The following is a 21,767-nucleotide window of genomic DNA, read 5'->3' as shown; positions in this document are numbered from 1 at the left end:
GTAAGGGCTATGTACGTATCATGATATACTACTTGAATGGTGCGAATTGTAATTTGCTTTTTCGCGAAAATGATGCAAACTGCATCTTCAATTTCACATAGGCGTCCTTTTGTGTTTTTTGTATTCACGCTCTCAATCTTCACTATATGCTCGCACTCTCAATTTTTGCCCATGAATTTTAGTAGTGTAGAATATTTTTAAAAAACGCTTTCACAGACACGCTCACATTCTCGCTCACACACGAGCATTGTGTGACTTATGTCACACTCAAGAAAGGACTGTTACGCCCGGTTGCCCCCTCCGGCCTCCTCCACCCTTTTTACTCGGCCAAAAAAAAGAGATCGAGTGGAGTCAATCAGACAAAATTAATACTGCCGAAAAATATGTGATGTTAAACAGCGCGCTGAATCTCAATTTCCCACCTTGAATACTACATTTATACAACTAGAAGGACCTGTATCCAGATGGCAGAATCATACCAGTGTTTACCGATTGTAATGAAAATTTCTGCTTTTGTGAACTCAAGCTTACATTGCGAGAGAAGGAAGTTTTTCTATGACCTCGAGCAACATTTCAGCAACTCTCAAAAATTCAATGGGAAACTTTTCTGAGACCTAGACAAGCACCATGGTAGCACAATGAAAGAATGTGGTTCTGAACTTAGCAGCTAATCATCTGTAAATTCAAGTTGCACACCAAGTCCACGCCGCCCGTGGACCTGCAACTTTCAATTGTCGAGCGGATCTGCAACTTTTAATTGTCTGTACACATCTTCCCGGTCCTTCCAACCACCAAGGGCGTTCTAGTCTTTTTCCACACCCTTCGACTTCTCCATTCCATCTTCCCCCCTGCTGAAGCCGGTTCTTGCTGCATAGAAAGGCATTTCCTTCCCTTATTTGTTTGCTTGCAATGTACACATGGCGACTGCATGCCTGCTTTCTGCATATTTAGATCAGCATTGTACAGCAGAGGAAATGTTTCCAGGACGGATTCTGTTAGGCAAAGGCCTCGCAATCAGACCATCTACCGCCCAACCCGCCAGTTCGCCGTCCTTTTTGACATGGTTGAACTCCCTTAGAACATAGTCTAGCGATATTTGCAGCTTTCCCCCTTGTCTGCAGTCATCAAACAAGCTCCTTGTTTTGATTCCAGCATTTTTCTCCAACCAATACAGGTAGCTGACATGGAACATTGACTTGAGCATGTCTTGTGGCAAGGAGCTTTCTTTGAGTACTACCTGATTTAGTTCAAATTCCAACCACAAAAGGAAGTTTAAAAGGCAATAATTAGCAGTGAGTTTTGCTCTTCCTATCGTAGGGAGATTTTTTAATACAAAAAAGTAGTTTCATGCAAATAAACAAAGGTAAACGAACAACAAAAGTAAGAACAATCTTCACCGACATAATGATGTTTTAGTCATATATTGGCTGATGCAAGGTCCAAAAATTTGGAAATGACAAAATACATCCTTAACCTGAAGGATTATAATTTGTTGACTTTACTGACCTTCTAATTTTGGACTCTTTTTATTTGCCATCTTCTATCATGACACTTCTACGAAAAAGCTCAAACTCAATAAAAGTTAATGAAATGACAAAATACATCCTTAACCTGAAGGATTATAATTTGTTGACTTTACTGACCTAATTTTGGACTCTTTTTATTTGCCATCTTCTATCATGACACTTCTACAAAAAAGCTCAAACTCAATAAAAGTTAATGAAAAGCTTGCGGTAAATATTTGTCAACCACCCAATTCTTCAACTTCCGCAGGGGAAGTGTTGATTGGTCAACAATATTTGAACAGCTTCAATTGGAGGAAGAAAGTTGCAAATATCTAATGGCAAGAAACCGACCAAATAATGAGATTGACGACAAATACAGTCTCTATTTCATAAAATACGTCTTGTGTGATTTCCAAAGATTGGGAGTGAAGGAAAAACTACTTATCAGAAAAACAGTAGAAAAGAAGTAGAAACTTAGAAAAAATTGCTATTTCAGTCCGTCCAATGATCTTAGCCTTAGGATGTACCCGTCCCAATTTAAGTATCCATTATGGTTCTGCGTGTCATTTTCAATTGCTTATATCTCAATGTATATTACAAAAAATATGCAATATGGATCTTGTTTGATAGATCTCAATTATTTCTATAAGACAATGATTATAAAAACATAATATATGTTGAGAGATATAAGCCGTTGAAAATGGCATGCAGAACCGTAGTGGACACTTAAATTGGGACGGAGGGAGTATATATTTTGCATGGACCAGAACTGCTGGTGACTGGTGAGTCACCATAACTGCGGATCAAAAAAAATCAAAAAAAAAAAGGTCACCATAACTGATTTTTAGAAACACATCAACTTAATTCTTAGATTCACCAACTCACTAGAAGGGGAGGAAAACTCAACTGTTCTTTGAGCTAGAACCTCATAATCTATGAAACAACCGTATCTCTAACGATAAATCATGAAGTCATTCAAGTTGGGAAATACCCCAATGAAACAGGTATAACAAACACACAGATCATGGGGAAAAAATTCCAATATTCTGAAGGTTAGATCTTCAGTCTACCATCCTAGGCCTAGCACCACAAATTAGCAAGAACAACACCATATAATGGACTTTCTATGGATTTGATGAAATGCATGAAGTATGAACCCAAAAGAAAAAGAAATAACCAAGAAAACAAAAGAAAGACATTGGGAACCAAGGTAGGGATGAACATACACAAAATCTTCCCTCATGCTCGGTCAAAATGTAGCCTTCATCTCTGAAGAGATCAAACAGCGCAAGTGCATCATCCTTGTTTTTAACAACTTCAGAGAGTTTGGTCCCCAGCTGCAGCCGAGCCTCAATAGTGGCAGCCGCACCCTTGGCTTCTCCTGAAAGTACTGCCGACTGTGACTGGAAAAAACCAAAATGCATAAGCATCAGCAGCAAAACAATTCCCTGCTTTTTCTTCTTCATTAAAGATAAATGAACCAGAATATGAATTTTTTTAACTTTCCTTTCTTTTTATTTTTCTTTTTCCTTTTAAATGTTTGAGCAAAGGGGAGGCTAATGCGCACTATCAGACTCAGGGAGTGAAATGCAGTAGTGGTACAACAGAATGTATATCATGGGCAAAACATATTAGACTCCAAAAACAAACATGTCATTCAGATTCACAATGGATACCATAAGAGTTTTAATCATACAATCGATTGCAGCAAGTCAGAAATCACATGCACGGTTTATTTTCTAAGACTCAGTTGCTTTAGAAAGACCCCAAGTGTGCCATTCTAGGAACAATCAGCCATATCTCCGACTCACACTTCTCAGCAGTATTTGATGTTTATTACAGATACCAATATCAGAAGAAAGAAAGGACACACGGATAAAAAAATACAACTTACTTTGTTTGCAGGACTTAGGTTAAGAAGTGGTACAGCTGGAAAAAGTGGTTCCTCATCATTAACCTCCTTAACTGAAGGAATTAGACCACTAAGCAAGTATTCACTGAAGACCAAACCTGTTGAAAGAAATCAGAAGGTGTGTTTATAATTAAGTGCGAGCTAATATTCCACCCAAAAAAAAGACCTGTAACAAACATATTATTAATCTCTGTTCGTTCACACTCAACTTGCTCAGAACACATTTCAGATTACAATAGGACACAAATACCAATGCCAGAAATCTACCGTGGGAGATAACAAGGATTTTAGAAGGATCAATCTCATAGGTGAGGCCGTGAGGGAAGTCTCCTAATAAGGTTAAGAAAGGACGGAAACAGATTCCTTTGTTAAGCAGTTCAGAGAGTGGTGTCCAAATACTGATTCAGAAGAACTACGTTTTTATACTGTTATGTTCAGGGATAAAAGAAATACAACAGAACTTGGCTGTGTTCATGGATAAAACCTTTACAGTTTATGTGCTAAAGTTGTAAATTTTGGGTGTCTAATTTAGGGTACCATCTCAATACGAAAGACCTTGATCAGGTAATATAAGCTCCGGGCATGAAAGTAACATTGCATTTACACCAGTTTCGCAAAGTATGTTGCAGATCTAATAAGGGTCCGTTTGATTAGAGTGAAAATGGTAGAACATGCAAGAAAGAGACAAAAGGGAAACTTTTTGCGAGTTTGATTAGCATGAAAATAGCAGAAAGTACTAAAAAGTTAACATTAGCATACAACCCATATAACTATGGTTATACAGCTTTCACTTTCATGCTAAAACCACAAAAAAATAAAATAAATTATTTTTCTTGTGAAAGTAACCAACTTTTATGGAACTTCATTGTGCCCATGATTTTCACTTCCCATCTTCTCTTTCCCAACTGTTTACCAATAGCCTACTATTATCCATGTGTTTATATACCAAAGAGAGAGTGAAGGAACAATTGTTATTTTTTTTGGTATACCACTTTCATCTTTTTACTTTCTTGAATTGTAATATGTTCAATAATATAAGGTCAATTTCTAGATTTATTACTTTATGTGGGATAAGAACTTAGGTTCTCTCCATTTTTTAGAAAACTTCTTTTTTTTTATTTAATTAGCTAAGAAAGGTTTCCATATCATTAATAAAAATGTTTCAAAACAAAAACCCTGTAGTGACACACCAGGGAGCATCATGCACAAACGATAGTACCTCACCTCACATTTATTTTTATTTTTTTTAAAAACCTCAAAAAAAGACCCAAAAGTTGGTAAGACACCCAAAGCAACCCAGCCCAAACCTAAAAAACAGCAAAAGCCTAGAACCCAAAGTACTGCACCACCACCCCACCCGCCGTCCACCCAACTTCTTGTTGTGCCCATGATTCTCATTTCCTGTCTTCTCTTCCCACCTCTTTACCAATAGCTACCTATTATCCTTGTGTTCATGTACCAAAGAGAGAGTGAAGGAATAGTAATACTATATTTGTCCTATACAACTACATCTTTTACTTTTTTGGATTACATGTCCAATAGTATAAGGTCAATCTAGATAATTTAATACTTTACAAGGGATAAACACTTGGTTTCTCTCCATCTTTAACATTTACATAGGTGTGTTTTCTTAGATTGCAAAAATAGGAGTTGTTACACGAAAATTGAATGAGAAGTTTAATTTGTAAAGTATGTTATGGGTAATTTAGCAACTGTACATATTTTCTTGCAAGATTCATGCAACTTCTTGGTTTAACCAAAAGCATAAAAGAAAATATTTTCTTCTGACTAAACTTTCGATCATATTTTTCTTCTAATCAAACGGACTCTAGATGAAAAAAATGAATCTGAATGCTCCACTTAATAAAGATCACCATGAAGTATTCGGTATATACTTCTGGTAGTGGGAAAGGAGATAATGTTTCTGTAATGGAGAAGTCTGAGTCCTATCATCCAGAATCCTCGACCACAATTACCTGCAGGGCTCATGCTTGAAAACTAAAGATAGGCTAGGAGAGGACTGGGATTGAATCCTTCTAATCATTGGACTCCATATGCTACTTCAGTAAGGAAGTGAATGAAAATCAAGACAGGCCTAGGTAAGACATGGATTTAATCCTTGTAATTAACAAATGTCATGTGCTACCGTGTTTGATATTCATCTAGATAGGACCCTGTATCCAACTTAATAAGACTTCAGGAATTGACATTCAAAATGATTCAAGAGTATACATCTATCAAGAACTAAAGCAACTTATCTTTCCCTTCAGAAACCCGAACTTCAAAGCATCTCTAATCAACCACATTCAAGTTCCTAAGATGTCAATGCTAAACACACACAATAAAAGTGCTCATAATGGATCGAACTGTAGTGCAGATATCATTACCACAAAATAGAATGAAGTAAAGATACAGAAGAAAAAAAAAAAGGAGTACTTGCACGATACGGATTCAGACTCCTTAGTTGAATGGCTTGATAAGACTTCAGATTGCAGAACATGTGTATCCAAGTTACCACACCAAAAGAAGCAAGAGCAAGAGGTGTAGATCCCTGAATGCAGTTAGCTAATGCTATACCGAGCCCGATACCAATGAATTTGCTCACCATTCCCTGAGCTTCACCTTTTGCAATTACCTGCCAATTACAGTCTCTTTTCAGAAGATAAACGCAAGGTGATTTGATAAGGAGATACACAGAAGCATTATTCACAAAGTAAGCAGTAGCAAGGGACATACTTCCTGACCATCAAAACGAAATACATGATGTCTATTGGGATAAGAGGCTTTCAAGCTTTTGCAACATTGATACTTTGTAATATCTGTAATCCATTTTATAAGTACCAAGTGGAAACTAATATTACCTCTGCAAAATTCCTCTGAGCTGCAAAGCCCGCAAAGAAACAACTCCTAGTAGCTGCCTGTTGACAGAAGAGTTAGATCCCACACAATGTAGAGTACTTGAGAAAAATTGATGGCCAACCTAACACCCCCTCTATCCAACATACTAAAACACTGCCGTGCATATAGGCATGTATGCATGAAATTTTGAATCTTGAATCGTATTCCCGTGATAGTCAAGGAATAAGTGTTCAACAATACATAGCTGCCAAGCCAAGAGGAACATTCCATCACAAAAAGCTCAAGGAATTCATACATGCAAGAAGAGAGTCAAAGTATCAAAACCCAACATTTGTGTAGGGCATGCATGACAAGAGAAACAATAAAATAAGCCACTTTATGAAAAGTCTTCTAAACGACCTGTTTTCATTTTTCGTTTCCATGTGATGGTACTTACAGGCATTAGAAGATGAGACAAAAACAAAACAACATGATTCTCAGACCACAATTGACCAATAGGATCAAAATTTTCTCACTCACCTGGATTAGTGCAGCGGCTGAACGTCCAGCTCCAGCAGCAGCACCAATTGGAACGAAGAGATGGGGAAATGCAGGAGTTAAAATCTCCATTCCAAATGCAGCATTTTCCAATAAATCTGCAAATAATCTCCAGCCCTTGGGATTTACATCAAAGTGCCGACCAAACTTTGACAATAGAATTTTGCTAAGATAACCAATTCCATCCTTGAGTACCCAATTCACAGCCGCTGCAGCAGGAATGGCCCCTTTTCCCAGCCCAACAGCATAAAGCAAAGACTTCATCAAACATAATACAACAACATAACTAGTTAATAAAATATTGAAACAAAGAACTATCAACCACCCAAACATTCACTGCTGGGAAGGAACTAGGAGAAGACAACCCCGTTAATGGGAAAATCACTGCTTAAATAGTGATGTAGTAATATAATATATTTATCATTCTGCAGGCATAATGTCCCTCATTCTTACAAAGGGCCCCTGCAGTGCAAAGCTAGGATTTTGATTTGAGGGGGCTGAACAAAGAGACAAATTTATGTACTCCTTGTATTGAAAATATTTTGTATTCTCATACTATACATGGAGATCATTTTGGCCCAATAAAACATGTATATCAATTTGTTTTTTGTTTTTTATTTGCATAACTAAACCACACATGTACTAATTACTTGTCTGTGAAAATAATTCATAGAATTTCATGGGGTGATTAAACCATGGGAAAATTAGCCATAAGGACAGTAAAATAGTTTTCATTTAAGTGAAGGACACCAGCAAAATAGTTTTTAATGGATATCCTTCAACTTTTTGAGTTTTTTAGCCATAAGGCCAAAACATGTTTAGGCACTTTTATAGGGTTTTATGGTGCACTTTCTTATTATATGGTTTTAGTGGTTTAGGCACTTTCATAGAGTACCCTAGGATTTTAGACACTTTCATATATAGGGTACCCTATGGTTTTAGGCACTTTCATAGGGTATTCTAGCGTTTTAGGCACTTTCATTTACACATTTGTCCTTATATTTGATTGCAAAAGGTGCTTGTCCTTGAGCTCAAAAAATATAAATATGAGGGACTTTTGGCTAAGTTTCCCTTAAACCATAGACTAGGATAAACTAATACTCCCATTATACCATAAATAAAAATAAATACTCCAAGTAATACATAATACTATGCATCAAATCAATACTTCATATGAATCTAACCTAAATTGTTTATACTCAATTGAAAATTTCCAAGTTTTCCATCAATTTCTACTTGTTTCCTTTTACCACTTAGCATAGATTCTTTTCCGACGGATTAAATCTAGAACGGCACTACAGTACCATTGCACATGTCATTCCCTAATTATCAGCCCCTTGCCCTGAGAAGTCGATATGGATCTTCATTTGGATTGTTCGGCCATAGCATCATGTAAAGCATATAACTACCTTAACTGTTGAATAAAGAAAACACATTCCCAAACATACATCATAATGAGAAGTTTTTTTTTTTTTTTTTTTTGACCAATCATAATGAGAAGTTAAAAGCTTCAAAAAAAATTACAATCAACTCATTGCATTGCAGTGCAGAGAACAAGTACCTGGGTGGCAAGGACACCACTAACTTGGGCTGCTATACCCTGAACTCCTCTCCAAAGAGAATAATCCAAGTAATCACTTGTAACACTATGAGGAAAACCTTCCGGGAGCATAAAATGCACGAATAAATCCCGGCATTGCACCCACAAAGCGCACGCCACACCAAAAGGCAACGATTTTTTCTCAAAATCATTACCACCAACCGAAAAACTCGACCGGGAATTCCCATCCGAAACAATAAACGCGTCCTTAAACTGGTCGGCGATGAGCTTGATCCACCTCCCTCCCCTCACCTCCCAAACAACTTCTACTCCTTCCTTTCCATTTTCACCACTAGTGGTGGAACTATTAGCTCTGGCTTGGGCCGAAGCCAACTGGAATTGGCCAAACCAACACAAAGCGGAAAAAAATAATAACAGCAGCTGCTTTTGTAGAGAATTAAATGGTTCACCCTCATTGGAAAAAGCACGAGAGAAGAGGAAGAGAAGAACGCCGGTACCGTCGTTTCGCCACCACTCGTCGGCGTCGGAGGAATCGCTCCAACCGCCGCCTCCGCCTCCACCGCCATTGTTGTTGTTGTTGTTGTTGTTGTTGTTGTTGTCTAGGTTATTGAGTAGGAGAGGGGAAGCAGGCGCGGAGGAATTTTTAGGGTTTCTGAGGAACAGCGGGGCAAGAGGATTGAGCCGCTTACGACGGTCGGAGGCGGTGGTGAAGAGAAGCTTGGAGCTAAGTGAGAGCGGGAAAGTGGTGGTGGTGGGTGGTGGTGGTGGCAGTTGCACCGGCGAGAAGGGCCGGCAGTTGCAGCCCATCCTCTCTCTCTTTTTCTCTCTCTCTCTCTCTCTCTCTCTCTCTCTCTCTCTCTCCTTCTCCTTCCTTCCTTTCTCTCTTATTGCGTGGAATATTCCTCGGGTCAATTTTGACTTTTTGAGTCTTTGAAACCCCTCCAAAACCCCCGCCATCGAGTCAATTTTCAGTGCCGCCATCTGATTGGATTGGCTGACTGGAGTGTCCTTTCGTTTCTTTGTTTTTCCTTAACTAAAATAAATAATTAGGAGTACTATTTTAAACTAAGTATTTATTTTTTAAATTAAAAGTGATGTATTAGTACTAATTATGAGAGAATAATTTGTATTGTAAAATAAAAAATAAATATTTAAAAAATATAGCGAAACTGGACCTCAATTTGCTTTGGCTAATCAAAAAAATTATTGGTTTGTTGTTCTATTTTGTTCAATTAGGAGAATTTTCACTTGCACCTCCTGTATTTTGAGTAATTTTTAGAGACACTCCATCAACATATTTCTAAACACTTTACTATGACTAAAGTGAGACCGTTAGTTATTCCGTTAGAATAAACAAAACAAAAAATAGATCTTTTCACAATTTATGGCATTTTCACTTCCAAACATGTTGTTAAAAATTCTATGTTGATCTTATAAGACATTTACATGTTATATAAAGCTTCCTTGGCCAAAAAACAGAGCTTCCTACCCTTTTTTTTCTTTCATTCCTCTCTTCCTTTCTATCTCTCTCATTCTAGTTATGGTGCCCGCCCAACACAAATGCTTTTCATTTCGTTAACTTAAATTAAATTTATTTAATTTTGAGTTGTTGTAAGCTCAGCTCGGCCTAATATCCTCGCAACAAACCATTAGGGCTGTAAATAACGAGCAGGGTTGCTCAAGCTCGGCTCGGCATGAATATAGTCGACTCGAGCTCGGCTCGTTTTGCTCAGTAGCAGAAGAGCGTGGTGAGTCACGAAGGGGAAGAGTACTCTGGGTTCTTAATGATGTGAGTTCCCTTGGTTATCCGATGTAGGACTAGCGAAAAGATTGAACCAAAAATGGGCAAGATTTAGGGGACCAAAAATCTAAATCCCAACCCAAAAATGGGGTAAAAGTTGGGCAAGATTTTAGGGGCTTGGGCCATAACCAAACTGAGCTCAGTCCCCAACCCAACCCAAAATAGTAAGACTGAAAAAAAAAAAAAAAAAAACACAAATCTCAATCAATGGAGAGAGAGAGAGAGACGCCACAAAATGTATGATTTTATTAGGGTGCTGTTAAATACAACTGCGAATTTGCTACATGTAGCCAATTCATAAGAGGAAATTTTTGAATTCCTCCTTATAAATTGACTATATCTAGTAAATTCGCAATTGTATTTAACTGGGCCCTTTTATTAACTTTCGCTTTACTTTTTCCCTGGAGCACACAATTGGCAATTTGGCATGAAATACAGGTGGAGCTCTAAAAACTTACCTTTAGAGCATCTCCAATCCACCTCTATTTCTCCAAGATAGAGGATGGATGTGACACATTGAGGGGAAATTTTATAATTTATTCTCTTTTTTCTTCACTTTTTGTAATTTTTGGAAGAATTTTTGAGGGACCCACCGTCTTTTTTAGAGTTTGGTCCTCTAAAAGTAAATTTGGTCCTCTAAAAATGGAGGATCAAAAGTAAATTTGGAGTACAAAATTCCTCCAAAACTCTAAAAAGGACGATGGATCCCTCAAAGATTCTCCAAAAAAGTACAAAAAGTGAAGAAAAAATGGAATAAATTACAAAATCTCCCCTCAATGTGTTACATCCATCCTCTATTTTGGATGGATTGGAGATGCTCTTAGAGCCACAAAATTACAGAAAAGGAAAGCTTAAATATAGTATTTCTTTGGGTTCAACTTGTTGATTTTATAGTGCTGTGGACTATATAAAACAGGACCTTAGGTCTGATATAATAGAAATGAAATGTAATAAACAATAAAAGGATGAGACATATTAGGATTAAGTTGGTCTGACCCATACCTAATCTTATCTGCATCCGTTCAATCTTCCCCCAGAAAATGAAAAATACAAGCAAAGAACACTGAATCTGAAGATGTTTCTCTTCACACTTAAAACCATGCAGAATTGCAAATGGATGCCAGATTCAACCCCTCAAAGTCCCAACAGAACTGCTTAAAACTTTTTTTGATCTTAAAAACGAAAAAGCAGATAGGCTACTTTACATATCTGTCAGGAACTATTGACTCGTACCAGACATTTGCAGTGAATCCCACCCCACCTTTGTCGGGACCAAACCAAGGTCCTGTAACATGCTACAAATGCTAAAGAGTAGCCAATCAAAAAAAAAATGCTAGAGAGTATGTTTAGTCCCCATCAAATGACTATAGACTTGAATTCAAGCATTGATCAAGAAATTCAGGATAGTAATCCATCGAACCAATTACTTAGTGGTAGAACAGCTTAAATCATGCCAAGATTTTTTTTTCCCTTTGATCAGCATGACCAAGAAGTTGGGCATGCCACAAAACTTAATGAAAACCCAAAAAACAAAAGCCAGGAATAAAAAGTACGTACCCAGAGGAATATCAGATGATTTGAGTATAGATTGGTTCTTAACCGCAAAAAAACCATGCAATTCCTCAGGTTTGAAGGGAAGGATTACAGAGCCGAACAAGATTACAGTTACAGTGCCATGATTTCCTATGTAAACTATGTAGAAAGGATTTTGAAGGAGTTAGCAAGTATTTTGTACAAACAAGTTACGGAACTCTCAACGGACCTTTATGACCCAAAGATTTCCACGAAGATTCAAGCCGCAACAAATGCAATTTCTCAACAAATGGCTCCAAAATTCCTGCCTCTTCTTCGGGGGCAAAGGCCATGCAAATGCTAAGCTCTTGGACCGCCGCCTCATATTCCCTGAAATAAGCGGAAAGTTTTGTCAAACCAAATAATTCAAAACGAGATGAATGGCCAAACCATCAACCTAACAAATACAAGCAAAGAAGGTTTGGACTTCATACCTACTATAATATAACATCATGCCATGGTCTCGCCTCAAAGCCCAGTTATGTGGCTGAAGAATTAACAATCTCTCTGAAGCCATGATAGCCAGCCTAAAAGAAATAGTTTAAGATACCATGCAAGGTGTTATTTGGTTATTATAAGCGGAGATAGCAACTATAATAGAGCAAAGTTCATAACAATTGTGATGTGTGAGATTTCCAACAAGTAGCCGAAATTTGATTTATCACTGCATTCCATAGCACAATTTGACCTCCAGAAGAAAACAAGTGTTACATGTGGAGTAAAGCAAATACAGTAAAGCAACAACTGAATTAAAGAAAACCTATTAGGGGCAGAAAACCTGTAATAATATATTTTAGTTCCACACAAGATTATTCAGACACCTCACTCCATGGCAATTTAGACATCATACACTAGGTTGCTTGCATACCAGAAGTAGCTGTCACCAAAGATTTAGTATTCTCGCTTAGAATATCTACCCAAGCAAAGGTAGTGAACCTAAGAATTTGGGGGTTCCGAGTTGACTATGTCAATAAAAAGCAAGCAAAAAGTCCACGACTGTCGAATGCTAAAGCATTTTACTCCTCATCAGCTACTCCTAAAGTTCCCAAATAGTGGAATGGTAGGTTTGTTCCATAAAGTATGAACTATACCAAACTAAAATCCTAGTCTACAGTGAAGGTGTTAAACCATGATCCATAGCTTGCATATTGGAGACTATGAGCCGCAAAAAAGAAAACCTCCATAGCGTATCTCCAAAAACTTAACAAATAAGAAGAGTGCAGTGCTGCAGTAAAGCTTAAAAGTGCTGTAATACTGAAGCAGAGCACCCAGCTGTAGATTGATAATCAGATGATGACAATAAAAAAACTAAGTAGCACAGCATGACTAGCCAAAGATAGCTTTATCAGGCAATTAGGATTTAATTGCAATTATATCATGAGCCAATATTTCACAACTATCTCCTTTTTCATGCCAATCTTGCAAAATTTGCATCTTGAACCTGTATGAACAACAGCAAACAGTGTCTGCGTAATCAGGAAAGAGAATGAAAGGACGCAACCATTACCACAAAGGAGCATAAGATTGGTACCTCAGGTCCTGCGGCCGCACTAGTGGAAAATTTGAACCATGGATGTTGCTAAATTTGTCATTACCATCACAAACAGGCCTAAGTGGAGACGTTAGCATCAACCCATGGTTTGATCTTGAAGCACGTTTCCAGTGAAGCCTCTGCAAAAATATTCGTATCTTACAATTACACTGGAGTCACTGGACTACCTTAAAAAATTCATGTAGCACTAAATGCTCTATGGGTCAGAACATACAATTAAATTCGCCACAGCAATCCCTATAATGTCTCGGTTTGTTGCGATGTCAAGTCCTGAAAGTGAATTACTGCTCAAATCTGAGGCCTTTGACCTAGGATCGTCCACACACCTTCCGTTAACAACTCCAAACAAGCTGTGTCCTGAAGTTACCTTGAAGAGCTCCTAAATGAAGACAAGTTTAGGAGTATTTAGAAGTACTAGAATCATCATATACCAGGGTATTGCATTTGTAGGAAACAGTGGACAACTAGACATTGATAATGAGCTCCAAGATTAGCATACCTCAGGGTTCCCCGATTGGGGCCAAATCAAAAACTCTTCCCCAACTCGAGATCCCACAATAGTCAGATGAAGTCTTCGACAAACCTCAATGTAAATTATGCTAAGTAAAATTGCTGCCAGCAAGATAACTCGAAGTCGGATATCAAATATTTACTACGTAATTCATAAATCAATTAGTGGATAGAGTTTTCATGTATGGCCAAAAACAAAAGCAATCTATTTACACAAGTACAGAATTGCAGAATGAAGCTTTACCACTGCCACATCCAGAGCTCAAAACTGAGTGCAAATAAGAATTTTTGGGATTTATTAGCACAGGTGGCCTATTGAAACCTCTTGACTTGAAAAGAACTAAGTTCACCGCCTCCAAAACTTCAACCAGATGGCAACCTATGTCTCTTGAAACTAATTCTGCCTTGACTTCTTCGGCAATTGTATCCAACTCAATCAACCACTCTCTGATACTTTTTCCCGCCAAAGGCATGGCCTCCAACGAATCATATTCTTGGGCATTAGACTTGACCGAAGTATCTCTCCTTTCACTCTGAAGTGAACGAGCATCCTTCTCTCGGTTGAAAGCCATAAATGCCTCATCTTCAGCTGATACATACAGAAGAGCCTGGAACATGGCATGTTGGAAGCAATTAAAATCTCAAAAAGCAGCATATGATCAGCTCCTAAAAAAAGGAAAAACAAAGTACCAGTCCCCAAAATGGTACTCAAACAGAATAAATACGAGAAGGCAATAACCCTAATCTCAGAGCAACATACTGGAAATGGCGGTAATGACCCTAGGCTTGTGAAAATCCACATGGCAATAACATAATACAAAACAAAATGACAAGACTACCTTAGCAAGGGAGATGTCTTTGTCCTTGGACTGGAAGGATATCTCCTGAGTGAACTTTTCCCTTGCAACCTGGAGTACCTGGTAAAATCCATATCGTTGATCACAAAGCTGGTTATAGAATTATCAGTAAAGTGGGTGACCTTTTCGACAATAATAGACGCAAATCGACAAACAAAATGTAAGCGGCGTCATACAATTTAGGGATTCAAGCATTCATTTAATGAGTGTCAATCCGTGGTTAAACAAACATTTCTGGAGGAAGAAGATGGGCATTATTCGAAAGACAGACCTCCTGATGAAAATTGGGATGTGGCGAATTTCTCATCGTTGCCAGAGCGGAACTAGCCCGAGGCGAAAAACTCAACCTCCTATTCTTGTGCTTCCCCATAATAAGAGTCGAACTGAATTTGCTCTTCTTCCCTTCTTCATCCCCATCCCAACAACTACGTCTACTGTAATAACACCTGATGATCACAATAGAGGTGAATAATCAATAAAGCAATGTTCGAGATTGGATAACACAGAATCTTCTCCAACCCTTTAACATAGGCACATATACATGATGAAGGATAACCAATGAAAAGTTAAATAAAAAACCCAACTCAGAATTCGCAAAATAAGCTACTTAATCAAAAAACCCAACTCAAGATTTGCAAAATGAACGGCAAAATAAAAAAAACCCAACTCACAAATTGCAAAACAAAAACAGCACAATCAAACGTTATCATCATCAAGATTTATTACAGTCATTACCTGAAACAACGGCGGTCACTGTAACTTCGACCGATTGCAATTGAAGTAGCAATTGAACTCATCCGATGGTGACACGAACCAGTCAGCGATACAAAAGACATTGTATGCGTATCCATATACGTATTTATGTATGTATAGAGAGAGAGAGAGAGAGAGAGAGAGAGAGAGAGAGAGAGAGAGAGAGAGAGAAGGTAGGGTAGGGGTGAGAGAAACAGAAAGAAAAGAAAAGAGAAGAGAATTAGAAATTGAGAAAGGGAATCAAGCGGCTTCTACAGCAGCAGAAGAGGACTTGGGAGTGAAACAAGAAACGGAAACAGTGAAGGGGTATGTGGGTTTTGACATGGGTTTAGGCTCCAAGGCAACAACACTTGCAGAAATCAAACAAAGAACCCACAATGGATACGAGCGATGGAATCCTGATAAAGAAAGATGATGAAAGTCCACAAAAGGATAATCGTCAGCATCCATAGCAAATTTTAAACAAATTTTATGTCCCAATTGCAGCATTAACCAACCCCCTTCTCTCTCTTGGTTTCAGCATACATGTATGTATATATACATATATACACAACTGTAGATATGGGAAGAGGGAGGGAGAGAGAGGGAGAGAGTGATTGGTAACCCCACAAGTGGGAGAGGAACTCTGATTTGGGATTTTTATCAGGAGTGATGGTTTGTTGTTTTTAGGATTTTATTTTCGTTTTGCGTGTGGCTGCTGATGCAGGGTATCAGATGGAATGAGCAAAAAGTGGGGATGTGTCTGAAAAGATGAAAAGCGTGGGTGGGCTCAAGTTGGAATCAAGCTGCCATTTTATACTACTATTATCTACTATTATCGGTACCATAGCACTATAGCAGTGTTCATTTGCTTGCTAAATCGCGTAATTTTTTTTTATCCGCCTAAATCACGTAATTAAACGTGTCTCTTTTTATTCTGTTTTCTCTCAATTTTTTCCTTTTTTTCTGAAATTTTTCTGAAGAATTCAAAATAATCTCTCTTAAATTTGTCTAAAGAATTCAAAATTTTAATTAAATTTTACTCTGTTTTCTCTAGATTTTTCCTTTATAAATTTCTTTAAATTTTTCGTTTATATTTTTTTTGAAAAATTTCCTTAAATGCAATTTGATTTTATTTCTCAATCGTAGGAATTTGGGAATTAGTTTTTAAATATTTAGCCAACACCAAGATTCTTTGATATGTACGACAATTTAGTTTTTCTCTTATCTTTTTATAATTTTATTATTTGAAATATAATATATTTAAGTTTTGCCTAGTGTTTGTTTAACAATGTATTAAAATTAAAATTATATAATCTATTACTTATGAAAACTTATGAAAACTTATTTATCACTTATTGTCTATCAATAGTACGAGACATCTGTTTCTTTAAAAATCTATTTTAGATTAACGGTGCATTCATAAGCAAGAGGGTGATGCCTTGCTATTAATGTTCTGGCTTGGGGGGTTAGGTTGCTGAGTCCGAAGTCAAGAGGTTGGAGAACAGGATTTGATCTAGAGTTGATTTGGAGAAGGGAAGGTTAGATTGTCTGATTCTGCCCTGCCGATGGTTTCCTTTTAATTACTTTCTAGTTTTTTGCTGTGATGTCTTACTTGCGGGTGTTCTGTGATGTCTTACTTGCAGGTGTTTCTCCCCTTCAGGGGTTTTCCTAACCCTTTTGGATGTAATGTGTTTTTTTCTCTTTGGTATTTGTGATGTGAGTTTTGAGCGAGTTATAGTACCTCGGTGGCCTTTGTAAGGAGTTTTTGGTGTGGGTCTTTCCTTATCGAAGCCTATTCGTCTTGTTAGCTACTCTCTCCTTGCCCAAAGAAGAATAGGCTCTTTGATGTTCTCTCACTGTAATCAATGAAATTTCTAAACTTTTGGGGGAAAAAAAAATCATATTAGTCAGAGGAGTTGTTTTTCCCTTTGTCTGCCTCTGTAAACCCACAATCAAATATGCTTAATATATACATTAATAAGCATTCCCGTTGTCCATCTTTGTAAACCCTCAGTAAAAATCTTCTTGTGTGGGTCTCGCAATTGCAATTTTTTAATCCATTGCAAAAGTCGTGTGTGACATTAGCATGGATCCGTCATCACAGGTTTCACCAATAAGATCGTCTGATCGTGCTTCATGTACAACAACACAAATCTCATTCCGGGGATCTACTTGCTCGACTAATTAATAATATGTATTTACATTTGGAAACAAAAAGCATTGAACCACATCCAATCACTTCTAATAAATTAACATGGGGAAACATTAGACAAAATTCTCATCATAGGTTGCAATTTCGACAAAGGATTGGGGCTGATCAAAGGACAAAATTAATAAAACTTGATTATGTTTGGCTATTCATGCCTTTAAGTTAACCTTTTGTTCTCTACTTGGTGCATTCTTTCAGACTATGAATTAGATTAAAAACACTTAAAACTTAAAAATAACGAAGAAATTTGTAGAAATTAAAAAGTTGCAGATTTTGTTAAGTGACAATATTTCACTGTCTCAAAGAGGCAACTAGCAATCCCTATCTAAAAAAATAAAAACGAGGCAACTAGCGACGAGGATAGAGCTCATCTTGATTAATGCATAAATCTATTTCTCGCAAAAGAGGATGATGGATATGACCCCTATTATTTATGTTAATAATGCACAAATTGACAATATTGACATGGGAAAATATAGCGGTATTTACTAATACATATACATTTGTATAAATAAAAGTCTTCTCCGTCAATAAAGTCCAACACGTCACGTGTATGCGCGCGCATGCGTGTACGAGAACATTTATTGAAGCGTTACAGATGGACGTGTATATATGACCATTCTCTTCAACAAAGATCTTAAGCAAAACCGACAAATCCCACGTTATTAACCACGAAATTAACGTATAATTAATACTAAGCTCTAAATTTCAATATATGGATCTAATTAATACTATCATAATGGGTAATAAACTGGAGTATTAATTTTGAGACGACCATGAGTGGCTTAACATGGAAGGTGTGTAAATAAATTTATTGCCTTCGAGAGGACTTGGGAAGGAAGATGACCAGTGCCAGGACTCAGAGACGGATAAGGTTGTTAAATGTAAGGATTGAATTGTATACACACATACGGACAGATACATAGAGGAAAAAGTATACGGAAGGATTGAGTGGATGGGGTGTTGGATTCAATAAATCTTTCTTTTCCATTTTTCTTTTTTAACTCCAAGGGCTTCGTCAAATAGAAATGTAAAAGTGGGAAGCGGGGGGGCTGCTGTGCCCAATTCTGGGCCCACTTCGGTCTCGCTCCGATAATCAAAATCATTCACTTCGTAGAGCTCATCGAGTAGAATAACCATGCAAAAAATCAGCTTAATTGGATATCGTTAAATGCCTGATCAGAACCCATAAAACTCTCGGTCCATGGGTTACAGTGGATTTGATCCAGTGTTTTGGGTCCATTCTTTTCAACATAAAAAGGTTCCGATCAGGCACTTAACGATATCCAATTAAGCTGATTTTTTGCGTAGTTGTTCTACTCGACGAGTTCTACAAAGTGAACGATTCCGATCATCGGAGCGAGACCGGAGTGGGCCCAGAAACTGGGCCCAACAACACGCTGCTGTCCCCAAGGGGACAGCAGCTCCCCGCCTCCGTAAAAGTGATACTCCCAAAGAGTTTGTTTTGATGAGATCGTGTGTTTGAATTTCACGAAGGACAAATACTTCAAACTTTGATGAGGCAACTAAAGGATTTGTCCGGTCGCTAATTTTTTGAGCTTTGAAATTAGTCAAGATTCGAGCATATTGGGCCGGACATCTGGTGATGATAAAAAAAGCTGTGTTTGATTTCCATTTTTGAGAATAACTTACAATTTTCGGCACAATTTTCAATAGATTTTTTTTTCTATCTTTCTCTACTCATTACCACACAACTCTCAAAAATAACTTTCTAAAAGCTCAACCAAACAAAGTGATTATTTCTCCATTCCGATTGGGATGAGGATGAGACATGAATGAAATGAGTGACGATGACATGTTTTGTTGTTGATATTATAAACAAAAGATGGTGACGATGAGATATTCATGATTGAGATTCCTTTTTCCGAGGAATATTGTACTCCATGGTTACCCCACTTGATTGAGGAATGCTTCCACCATTTTTGTTTGCTTTCATGCTGGAAATAGTTATTTATTTATATGACTTTATAAAGTTGAGCATATCTGGATTGTATTTTATACAAAAATTCTCAATAGAATGAAATGAGGGAATTGATTTCTACCCTCTCTTTTTTGATATTCACACTCTTTTTTTTGTCTTTTAGCAAAAAAATAAAAAATACACTTTTAACACTAAAATCCAAAAAAAAGTGTGGTTATCAAAAAAATAGAGTGTGGAAAGAAATCAATTCCCTATAAAAATGTAAAAAACAGTTTGACTATATGTGCAAAGATTATGCACAGATTGCTTTGTAGGGGCTCACTTCGAAGTCTTACACAAACATTTCGAACTGTTCATTTATTTTAAACCATTTTTAGAGTGGCATTTTTAAAAGATCAGTTCAATCGGATAACTTTAAGTGCTTAATCTAAGTTTTCCATCTTTCATTCAGTATTTAAGACACAAAATACGTAACGAAGAATTGAAAGATCGGATCAAGCACGTAAAGTTATCTGACAGGATTAAATTTGTGTGGACTGCTCGAAAAAAAAATTTAAAATTAATGAACGGCTTGAATTGTTCTCGTAGGACTTCGAAGTGGGCCCCACAAGGCCATCTGTGCACAATTTGTCTGCAACTCTACATACCCTTTGCATGTAAAAACTATTAACGTTCGTGTTTAATTTTTTAAAAATTTCAAAAATTATTTTCTGGGTGAATCTCCTAGAGTAAATGCAGATTAGTGAAAATTTGATTTACGAGAGTAAAAGGGAGATTGATTTGGTAAACGTTAGGAACAATTCTAGCACCGCAGACAGACAAACGAGTATTCCAGTCTGCAATCAGTTGAGTTGAGAGCATATTCCATGACGTAATGGAATTTTTAGATGTGCTAAAGGGGCCGGCTGGCTTCTCTGCCGTCGGTGTTTGTATTTGGATGAAGCAAACGCATCTTAGTTGTTCATTTTGACAGTTTTTTTTTTTTGAGACTATGAGTTAGGAGTATTTTTTTTTATCATGACTATGAGTTGTTTGATAACTTAAATTTAGCACTCAATTCTGAATGAGTTAAGTTATAAGTGGTTTAGGTAAAGTTCATTTCACGATACTTATTATCCGTTTCAAAAACCTTCTTAAAAAATAATTAGCTTATTTCATATTTTCAAACTCAAAAATAATGTAAATAAAAAGTATTTTTTTAATTTTGTTTGCATCGTATAAAAGATCTTATCGAGATCTTTTAAACAAGATTCATATTGCATATTTTTAGATTTTAATAAATCCATAAATTTTGAACTTGAAATTGCATTTTTAAAAAATAAGGACTTTTTTCCCTTTCTGGAACGGGCTATATTAAGGGTAGGCTAGGAATAATAAGTCAAGTGACTTATTTTTTTTGTCTTTATTCAAAAAATATTTACATTTTTTTGTTTTGCATTATTGATTCATCTCATTGAAAAGAATCGAAAAAGTAAAAATATATGATCAAAACTCTTAATTTTTTGAATAAAGACAAAAATAAGTCAATAAGTCAACTTCTTTTTACTTATTCTAGTCTTTTTGAAAAAAATTATGAGTTTCAATCAAAAAATTTTACTTTTCTGATTCCTCTTGTTGAGACGAACCAATAAGTCACAAAAGTTTGACTCAAAAGTAACAAATGCAAAAAAAATTTGAATAAAGGCAAAAAATAAGTTACTATTCTACTTTTAAAGCCAAATGAGCCAAAGTGCCTCTGAAAATGTAGTCTACAAAATTGATAAAAATTAAGTAGCTTTGAGCTATTAAAATTATGAAAACTTGTATTCAACCATTTCCTCCTCCATAAAGCTCTCCACACTGCCACCACTATCATTGTTGTCACCACCACTCCACTACCATTGCCATTATAATCACCACCACCATGCCACCACCACCACTCCCGCCACCATTCCACCACTGCCACTACCATTTCACCACCACCGCCGCCCTTACAATCACCACGCTGCCACCACCACAATCACCACTCCACCGCTCCATCGTCACGCCACCACAATCATTACTCCACTGCTCCATCGTCACGCCACCGCAATCATTACTGCACTACAACAAATCAATGGTAACCACTAGTAAAATTAAAAGAGAATCACTATAAGTAATGAAACTAAAATTAATTCATCATTTGCTTTCATTCATTTTTTAATATGTTTATCAAATAGCTTTTCAATTTAAAAAA

General features: G+C 36.9%; 2 protein-coding genes across 3 annotated transcripts; both read right to left on the bottom strand.

The window, feature by feature from the left end:
* Nucleotides 1–404: 404 nt before the first annotated feature.
* LOC131306644 (protein root UVB sensitive 1, chloroplastic) lies at nt 405–9,359 on the bottom strand. Its single transcript, XM_058333027.1, has 7 exons — nt 8,375–9,359; nt 6,796–7,071; nt 6,279–6,335; nt 5,854–6,052; nt 3,400–3,515; nt 2,732–2,908; nt 405–1,237 (listed from the first exon to the last, which is right to left on the bottom strand). The coding sequence occupies exons 1-7, from the start codon at nt 9,353–9,355 to the stop codon at nt 953–955; spliced, it is 2,091 nt and encodes a 696-aa protein (XP_058189010.1). The 5' UTR covers nt 9,356–9,359; the 3' UTR covers nt 405–952.
* Nucleotides 9,360–11,741: 2,382 nt separating this feature from the next.
* LOC131306648 (uncharacterized) lies at nt 11,742–16,179 on the bottom strand. 2 transcript variants are annotated; one of them, XM_058333032.1, is made up of 9 exons: nt 15,402–16,179; nt 14,938–15,112; nt 14,649–14,726; nt 14,054–14,417; nt 13,799–13,911; nt 13,514–13,678; nt 13,279–13,418; nt 12,182–12,274; nt 11,742–12,077 (listed from the first exon to the last, which is right to left on the bottom strand). In XM_058333032.1, the coding sequence occupies exons 1-9, from the start codon at nt 15,515–15,517 to the stop codon at nt 11,918–11,920; spliced, it is 1,404 nt and encodes a 467-aa protein (XP_058189015.1). In that variant the 5' UTR covers nt 15,518–16,179; the 3' UTR covers nt 11,742–11,917. The 2 variants fall into 2 exon arrangements, with proteins under 2 accessions (XP_058189015.1, XP_058189016.1); XM_058333033.1 differs by lacking the exons at nt 11,742–12,077; nt 12,182–12,274 and adding an exon at nt 12,281–13,188.
* Between the last annotated feature and the right edge of the window lie 5,588 nt (nt 16,180–21,767).

Source organism: Rhododendron vialii, chromosome 11a (assembly GCF_030253575.1).
Source record: "Rhododendron vialii isolate Sample 1 chromosome 11a, ASM3025357v1".
NCBI lineage: Eukaryota > Viridiplantae > Streptophyta > Magnoliopsida > Ericales > Ericaceae > Rhododendron > Rhododendron vialii.
Note: the sequence above shows the minus strand (reverse complement) of the source record. Positions and strands in the feature narration are given on the sequence as shown.

Bases quoted from the DNA above. Each gene is read 5' to 3' on its own strand.
- LOC131306644 (XM_058333027.1), bottom strand. From the start codon at position 9,355: ATGGCGGCACTGAAAATTGACTCGATGGCGGGGGTTTTGGAGGGGTTT. The intron at 7,072-8,374 runs GTACTTGTTCTC...TGTTTGATGAAG, and splicing joins GTGGTGTCCTTGCCACCCAG to TCTTTGCTTTATGCTGTTGG. The intron at 6,053-6,278 runs GTAATATTAGTT...TGTAATTGGCAG, and splicing joins CTCAGAGGAATTTTGCAGAG to GTAATTGCAAAAGGTGAAGC.
- LOC131306648 (XM_058333032.1), bottom strand. From the start codon at position 15,517: ATGGATACGCATACAATGTCTTTTGTATCGCTGACTGGTTCGTGTCAC. The intron at 14,727-14,937 runs GTCTGTCTTTCG...GGATTTTACCAG, and splicing joins ATCCCAATTTTCATCAGGAG to GTACTCCAGGTTGCAAGGGA. The intron at 14,418-14,648 runs GTAGTCTTGTCA...GCCATGTTCCAG, and splicing joins AAGACATCTCCCTTGCTAAG to GCTCTTCTGTATGTATCAGC.